Genomic DNA, 9,178 nt, shown 5'->3' with positions numbered 1-9,178 from the left:
TCGATGTTCACCAGTGATCCGTCACCGAACCACACGGTTCCGCACACGGCAGGATCAAGCTCCGCGAACGCGCTCCGAGATCCCGTCATATGGTTTGTCGCGCCGGTGTCGAGGACCCAGCGGTCGGCGTCCTTCTCGGTCTGGGCATCTAGCTGGATGAAGGCTTTGGCTTCCACCAACTCGACGCGACGTGGTTCGAGCGATGTCAGAGAGGATGGCGATGGAGAGCGCGGTGCGTCCGCCGGAATCAGCTCCGCAGTGGTGAGCATCAGGGCCGGCTCCTCCTCATCGGCATACGCCATGTGGGCTTCCCCTTTCTTCTTGGACTTACAGTCCTTGGCCCAATGGCCTGTTTTGCCGCACTTGCGGCGCTTGTCATCAGGTGGAGGCCTGCTCGAGCCCGAAGGTGGAGCGTCATGGGATTCGCCGCTACCGTGACCACGCCCCCATCCGTGGCCGCAGCGCTTGCCGCGTCCGCCAGACCCGAAGCTGGAACCGCCGCGTTCCTGCTCGTTCCGAGCCTTGCGGCGCGCCTCCCAATCTTCCTCGCACAGCATCAGCCGGCCCAGCGAGTCCGTGACCTGCTTGGCCTCCGGCTGGGTGCGCTGCTCGAACACCCGCAGGTGCCCAACGACCTCCTCGACCGGGATGTTGTTTAGGTCGAGGAGCATCTCGAGCGCGACGGCCGCCTGGTTGAGCTTCTCCGGCACCACCTGGAGGAGCTTCTTGATGAGTTTGGCGTCCGTGATGCCGTCGCCAAGTGTGCGGAGGTTGTTGGCGAGCGTGGTGAGTCGAACTGCGAAGTCATCGACGGACTCACCAGGCTTGAAGGCGATGGAGTTGAAGTCGCGTCGCAGCTGCTGCGTGTTCGCCTCGCGCACACCTTCGATGCCGACCCGCATGGTCTTCACCGCCTGCCATGCCTCCCTGGCTGTTGCCTTCTTGGCCAGTAAGCTCCACATCTCCAGCGGTATTTGTTAGCCATTATAAGTTAGTTGCCGGATATGTACAGTAGGCTAGCTGGTTTCAGTTTTTACATTCAGTTAGCGTTAGCGGGTCAGACTTTCAGTTAGAGTCCGCGCGGCATCGTCCACGTCGCGCGTCCGTCGCAGCACATCCTAGCAGTTTGGGATGGCACTCCGTGATCACGAGTGTGCCGCCGTTTTTCCCAGCCACGATGGCCTTGTAATCTTCTTTTATTACCGCAATCTAAACAAGAAAATGCTGCCAGTTGACAGCACCAAAAACTCATGTGTTTTGCAGTTCACCGAGTTCACGCGAGAGAGAGGTAGAGAGCTCGCCGGCGATCCGAATTTCCGGCGGGCGAACTTCTGACATTTGGTATCAGAGCCGAGGGTTGTTCCAGTCATGGCGCCAACCACTCCGCCGTGTTCTGCCGGCAGTGACGACGACCCTGAGGGGTCAGGCGCCAGAGGGTCGCGCTCGCCACGACTTCGCCGTCCTCGCTGCCCAAGCCGATCGCGTACCCGGGACGCCGGGCGTCGCGAGCGGGTCATCGAGCGAGTGATCGAGCGCGGCTCCAACTCCATCCAGTACCCGATGCTCACGCAGGCCAACTACCAAGAGTGGGCGTTGGTCATGAAGGTGAACCTCCAGGCGGCGCAGTACTGGGAGGCCATTGATCCCGGTGATTGCGACGATCACACTGATCGACTCGCGCTCGCAGCGATTCTGCGCGGAGTACGCGAGAGAGAGGTAGAGAGCTCGCCGGCAATCCGAATTTCCGGCGGGCGAACTTCTGACAAACTATACTTCCAGAATCACTATTTTCAACCAGTAACAAGTTGCGGGCACTCGACTTGTGTCAAAACTGCAGCCTTGCCTTAGTATTGCAAGATTGCGTGGGGTCTCTGAAACTACTACGCCACTTAATTATGGATCGTTATTACGGATCCTCTATCTGGACCTTGCACGTGCAGAGTCTAGTACTGAGTGGAGTTGGGCAGCTTACTCGCACTCGCTTGCATACTTTGCCCCAAATGCGTATCGGACATCATTGTAGTTTCAACATAAGAGAGCTGAGGAACATCAATCAGATTAGAGAGCTGAGTATTTCTGGACTGAATAAAATTTGCCATGTTGAAGATGCAATTGAAGCCCAGCTGCAGAGCAAAAAACACCTCCGATCATCAAGTTTGTGGTTTAATGAAGACGAAGATGAGTGTCTCTGTGGTCTGCGTCCAGAGCATATGAATGTGACAACACCACCCGATCAACTATTACTACTAGACAGCTTGCGACCACATCACAACATAGGGGAACTGGGCATATTCCGGTACAACTTTGGAAAATACCCTAGATGGTTGGAAAATGATTCCTTGTCCATGTTGACGAGAATAACATTAAGCCGTGGTGAACATAAACAACTCCCAAAGCTTGGTGGCGCCTACGTTCCCTCAAGTACCTCACTGTCCACCATATGCGTTATATGGAATGTATCGCCCTGAGGTCTTCCACACAGCTACTTGTAGGAGATAAAGAATTCCCATCATTGACAGAATTGCAATTTGTGATTATGCCCAAGTGATCAGAATGGTCTGGAGCAGATGCCGGGAAATTTCCATGCCTAAACACACTTTGGTTGTCACTTTGCCCTAAACTGAGCTCCCTTCCATTGGGGCCATTCCGGTGTTTGATAACTTTGAAGCTAACGTGCTGTTATCACTTGGCTACGTTTCCTGCATCCCCGGCTCTTCGTAAATTAGAGATTGAAGATTGTTCTGCTCTAAGAGAAATTCCTACTCTTCCATCCCTTTTGGAACTTAAGGTTCGAGGATGTCCATGTCTAAGCTCACTTCCTACTCTCCCATCACTTCTGAAACTGCACATATCTGGGTGTCCAAGCCTCATTTCCATTGGTTCTATTTCTTCTCGCTGCTGCACATGGTGGTCAGCTCAGTCTCTTCGCTCCCCAAACTTACAATCATGTGCTTCCTCACCTCTGCTGTTGTATTGTTTATAACATGGCTCCAAGCCAACTCTTTAGATAATTATCCCTCCACCCACCAGTTATATGGGATCTGTGGAATATAATTCAGGTGGGTGATCTTAAAAAAATGATGAATTACTGTACAGTCCATTGAATGACTTCCTATCATTGCACACAGTGCTTAAATATTCATAATGTGACTTCTTATATCTCGTATCCCAACCAAACGGACTCAACTGCTTTGTTTTGACTTGGGAGCATAAAAAATTCAAACTTTGCATGACTCAAACAGTTCAACTATCGAGTGCCACAACACTAAAACATTCATATATACACTACAAATAGGCTATTGATTTTACAAGCAATCTGCCCTCAATTAGTTCTTAGGTCTTATCTCAAATCCCTGCAAAATAAGGCCTTTCTTCCAGTTGCCTCCATACGTGGTCTCTCTCACTCTTGCGCAAACCTGTTTGTCTTCACCTCCGTGGTTGTCCCACTCCCCTATCTCCAGCTCCATCCACCCATCGGGCCTCTCCAGGGGAAGCCGAGGAGCAGCTCCTTCCTCGGTGCCGTCGTTCTGTTCGTTGCCTATGTTGTTCTGCAGGCGGACTGGGTGGGATGATATCTCGTCTTGTCCAATGTAGATTGATGCCACCTGCAGTGGAGAATCTAGGCCGTAGCAGTCATCGTCCATCTTGAACACTAGGTAGGCGGCGTAGCGCGTGTTTTCTGATAGCATCCTGCTTTCTATGGAGCCGCTGAAGTCCAGCCAACAAACCGCCAACAGTTCAGCGCATTCTGGGAACCTGTGATAGTTTTGAAGCAAGTTGAAGTTCAGGTTGTTTACGCCGTGTTTAGTTGGGCGAAATTTGGAAATTTGGCTACCGTAGCACTTTCGTTTTTATTTGGCAATTAGTATTCAATCATGGACTAATTAGGCTCAAAACATTCATCTCACGATTTCCAACAAAACTGTGCAATTAGTTTTTTTCGTCTACATTTAATGCTCCATGCACGTATCGCAAGATTTGATGTGATGGCTACTGTAGCACTTTTTGGGAAAACTTTTTAGAACTAAACAAGGCCTTATTCAGAGCAAAATTCAAGGCTGGTCCCTGAACTCGGTCAGCGGTGTCACCCAGGTCCTTTAACTTCTAAAGTGATATTTGTGAGTCCCTAAACTTGACAGACGGTGTCATCCAGGTCCCTAAACTTTCAAGCGCATGTCTCTAAATTTGGCTGACGGTGTCAACTCGGTCTCTGAACTTTCAAAGTGCTCACCACAAGTCCCTAAACTTGACAAGCGGTGTCATCCCTGTCCAAATATAATAATATTAAAAGTTACCTATAGAATTAAAAGTTTTCTCTATTAAAAGTTACTTCTAATTTTAGTATTATTTTAAAAGTTTTAATAGTAGTATTATAGAAGTAACTTTTCTCTGTTATTAAAACTATAACATTATTATTAAAACTTTTAATACTATAATACTACTATTAAAAGTTCTAATACTATAATACTACTATTAAAAGTAATAGTATTATTGTATTATAGTATTAATAAAAGAGAAAAGTTACTTCTATAATACTACTATTAAAACTTTTAAATAATATTAAAATTAGAAGTAACTGTTAATAGAGAAAACTTTTAATACTATAAGAATTTTAATATTATTTCATACTATTAATGATACATAAATACTAAATTAATTTTAGTATTTTTCTATTTTAGTTTAAACCTAATATATTTGTTGTTGTAAATTATTTTAATACTTTAATTTATTTTTTGTTGATGTAAATTATTTTATATAATTTATATTTTTGTGATAAATATTATATAAATAATGATTGATTAATTGACACATGTTGGATCCACGTCTAACATATAGTCAGCGTGCCACACCAACTTATAGAGTAGGTTAGATCATATTTGGACAGGGATGATACCGCTTGCCAAGTTTAGAGACCTGCGGTGATCACTTTGAAACTTCAGGGACTAGGATGACACCGTTGGCCAAATTTAGAATCCAACGGTGATCACCCTAAAAGTTCAGGGACCTAGATGACACCATCTGCCAAGTTTAGGGACCCACCGATGTCACTTTATAAGTTTAGGAACCTGGATGACACCGCCGATCAAGCTCAGGGACCGGCGGTGAATTTTGCTCTTTGATTCATGAGGTAACAAACAAATAATAGCTTATATACACTAATTAGTCGTTCTGTTATCTGGAGAAAAAGGCATAGTACAGAGTACACAAGGAGTCCCCGGTCCCGTACGTGAAAAATGGCCTAGGGGCACTTTTGTCCTTTCTTTCTTTCTTTTTTGAATATAGGAGAAAAAGGGAAAAAGGAGAGAAATAGAGAAAATGATAACTAAAACAAGAAACACATGTTTGGGCTGGTATTTTTGCGAAGCCAGCAATTGGGATGGTAAAGTTGCGAAACCCACTATATCAGATAACAAAAATCCAATTTTCTCGAAATTGAAGCCCCAAAAATATATTTCATTATCATAGGGGTTTTCATGGAACCTCAAAGAAATGCATATTATTGAGTGCTAACTCAAACCGCTAAAGTAATTCCACATTTTCTTGAGTGCTAGTCCGAATCGCTAAGATAGTCTCATGTTCCCTTGAGTGTGTTATTACAAACCGTCATAGTATTTTTCTCATCTCCATGGGTTCTATACTCGAAACCTTAAAAGGGCGAGTCCTTTTTGACCCCTTTCAACTTATACGATAGTCCAAATTTTCCTCTTCGTCGACAAAACTAGATTTTTAACCCCTTCAACTTTTAAAACTATTTGTTTTTGCACACCGGCCGGGCAGTTTTGGAAGGCAGTTTTGTCTCACGTGGCGCCACGTCAAACATGAAGGAGTAAATTGGATTTCTATGATAGTTTAGGGAAGTAAACCGGACAACAAATATTTTTTCAAATATTTCTCTCTGAAAATTATGCAATTAAAAATCATAAAATCAGTTTAATCTTAAAAAAGTCATAGCAATTTCATTTTAGCTCAGAAAATTATGGAACTAGTTTCAAGTTTTTCTAAAATCATGCCCTGCCTTATGATTACTAAATTTGAATTATTTGAGTCTTCTATAGACTCATTTTTCTTATTATTTTCAAGTACTACCTCTGTCCCTAAAAGGATGCAACTATGGGTTGCATGCCAGTTAAAGTACTTCACGTTTGACCAAGTTTCTAGTAAATAGTATTCACATTTATTGCTCTAAATAAATTTATTATAAAAATACATTTCATAATTAATCTAATGATATTTGTTTTATATTATAAATATATATACTTTTTTATCTATAATTTATCAAACTTGATATACTAAAACATGACATTGTTCCAGAATTTCATTCTTTTGGGGACGGAGGAAGTAGATGATATCATATCTGTAATAATTAGTCTATATCGATGACTCAGAGCATGTTTGTTTGTGCTATGGCTTCTAGAAAAGTTGTTGTGAGCGGTGGGTTGTGGAAAAGCAGTTTTGAGTTGTGAGCTATAAGAAAGATGAAAGTCGTTTGTTTGAACAGTTGTGGCTTCTGAAAAAACGCCATAAGCCTCTCTCACTTACGAGCAGACCACACAAGTCATCCATAGCCCTCCCCACTCAACTCTCTCCCTCTGTCACTGACGCCTCTTCCTTCTTCCTCCCGGCGGTGGATCTCGCAACCGAGCGACGGAGCTCGTGCCCGTGACGGATCTCGCGACCGGCGACAAAGCTCGCGATTGGGCGAAGGTTGCTCCCTCGGTGAAGCCCAGGGCAGAAGTGCTCATGATGACGGTGGATGGGGCCAGAGAAATTAGGATGGCCTACCGGAGTCGAGGAAGGGGCTAGCCAGGAGGAGTGCTGTCGGACAGGGAGAGGAATCGCAAGAAAGAAAGAAACTGGTATGTTCATAACTAGTGGCAGGTGGGTAAATTCTGCGGAAGTTACGATCCCATAGCTGGTGGATGCAGGTCTAGAGATTCCGTGAAAAATAACTAGGAAGAAGATGGTTTTGTGGAAGAACTTCAGTGGTTGCCAACCTCTTTAGTTAGCTTTTGGCTTTTTTGGAAGCCACAACAGGTTGAGAAGCCCAAACAACGGGGACCTAGGACTATGAAAAAGTTTAGTGACTTTGACGAAAACACAAGTGTCATATAATAATGTAACATATCATGCTTATACTATTATTAAGACCTTGTTTGGTGCAACTATGGGGAAAAGCGGTTCCTTTTAAAGCTACACAAAATGGAGGATAGTGTGGCCAAAAAAAGCTAGTTTGACTGAGTTTCTATGTTTTAGTACGAATTGGGGCTATGAGGAGAATGGCCAGAAAAATGCTAAAAATGCGTCGTTTGGCTTTTAGTTTGAGCTTATTTTGATTATAATAAACTGCTTATAGGCCCATAGTATATATGAACATCCACTAAGTGTCATTTGATTCTATATATATATGACCATATGTTATTGTAGAAAGCATGGAGTGTTCTTGTCAGAGTGTGGATGAAATGACTCACACGTATCACTCCAGAGACACTAGCAAAACAAAAACAAATTTTAGAAAAAAATGAACAGAGAATATCTACTAGCAAGAGTAGTCCATATCATTTAGCCTTCTATGCGATTTGTTTGGTCAACATCGACTAACTAAATAAATAACGAGAACATCTGCTAGCAAATAGATATAAAAGGTCCATCAAATATTCAAATAATTTCAATCTAGGCATAGTAAGATAGAGTATAATTTTAGTAAAAGTCGAAAATAGATTTGATAATTTTCTGAGCGAAAACAATTTTCTATGATTTTTATAACATTAGACTACATTTTAGGATTTTTATTTGTATAAATTTTGAAGAAAAAACATTTGATAATTTTTCAAAAAAGTAATTATAGTTCAATTTAACTCCTTAACTATCAACAAAGTCTGCTTTACTCCATCGTACGATGTGGCACGATTGACGTGGATGCCACGTCACACAAACCACACCATCCAAAACTACAGAAATAAATGATTTTATAAAAGTCGAGGTAGGCTAAAGTCCGGTTTTATAAATGAGGGGACTCAAACTATCGTTGGTTCAACTTGGTACTACTTATTGCACTAGATAACAGTGAGAGGGAACATTCGAAAACAAATTATTGCACTAGATAACCCACAATTTGTTTTTGCTGGATATATTATAACACACCAGATAGATCTTAATTTTAATAATAATAAAGAAATAGGGGACTTGACTGAGCAAACCTAGAGTCTTGGCGCGGGATCCACCGCCAGTATTGCGGTGAGCCGCCCCATACAATGTGCATAGCCCTCGCCGCAACCATGTAGCACTTGGCGCCGGTCTCCCTATGCAGCCACGCGCTCTGCACGGCAAAAACGCGCACACGGATCAGCTCGCCGATCGCTAGTTTGTGATCGATCGATAAAGGGAGACAGGGAGAAGGAAGAGCGCTGCGGCGTACAGACCGTGAGGCCGTCCTCGAGGAGGACATGGGTCCCGGAGAGGCGGAGGAAGAGCTCCTTCTTGGAGCGTGGCGGCGGCGACGGGTAGACGAGCGGCGCGAGGTCGGCCGGGAGGAAACGCGACCAGACGGTGTCGGAGTCAGCCGCGGAGCGAAACGCCGGGGACACCATGGCGGCGATGCATGCAGCCCGCGGCCCCGTGGCGGCGCGGGACATCACCGACGTGAGGACGTCCGCCGGCAGCCGAATGTCCTCCATACGCCCTCCGGCAGGCCGGATTCTGGGAAGCTGCTATGGGTGAGATGAGAGCAGAGACTAGCCAGGGTGGCGAGAGCGAGAGCATCCAGTCATCCACGGAACAGAGGGCACAGCCTTTAACTCTTCCTTGCTGGCCCACGCACCGGCCGTTTCCTTGACCTGTTGACCAAAGCTGCTGTGTGACGTGGGGCAGTGGACTCGATCTCTAGGGAGACCGAGCCAGGTCCTGCTCGCGGCGACAGCCAACACGGCACACCGTACCTAGACACGTCTTCTTAGATAGTACATCTCCTACTCCCTCCATCCAGAAGAATGCCATCCTATGTTTAGAGTAAATTGAATAAGTTCATAAAAAGTAATATTACTATTGATACTACCTCCGTCGTAAAAAGAACGTAACTACATGACTCGTGCCGGTCAAAAAGACTAAAGTTTGATCAGGTTTATAGTGATTAGTATTAACATTTATGTCTCAAATAAGACTTATTATGAAAATATATTCT

At 44.6% G+C, this 9,178-nt stretch overlaps 1 protein-coding gene across 1 annotated transcript; it reads right to left on the bottom strand.

Moving 5' to 3' along the window:
• Nucleotides 1-2,324: 2,324 nt before the first annotated feature.
• On the bottom strand, nt 2,325-8,775 carry LOC136486836 (putative F-box protein PP2-B12). Its single transcript, XM_066483872.1, has 3 exons — nt 8,421-8,775; nt 8,199-8,317; nt 2,325-3,756 (listed from the first exon to the last, which is right to left on the bottom strand). The coding sequence occupies exons 1-3, from the start codon at nt 8,673-8,675 to the stop codon at nt 3,327-3,329; spliced, it is 804 nt and encodes a 267-aa protein (XP_066339969.1). The 5' UTR covers nt 8,676-8,775; the 3' UTR covers nt 2,325-3,326.
• Nucleotides 8,776-9,178: the final 403 nt, after the last annotated feature.

This window comes from Miscanthus floridulus, chromosome 10 (assembly GCF_019320115.1).
Source record: "Miscanthus floridulus cultivar M001 chromosome 10, ASM1932011v1, whole genome shotgun sequence".
Lineage (NCBI taxonomy): Eukaryota > Viridiplantae > Streptophyta > Magnoliopsida > Poales > Poaceae > Miscanthus > Miscanthus floridulus.
Note: the sequence above shows the minus strand (reverse complement) of the source record. Positions and strands in the feature narration are given on the sequence as shown.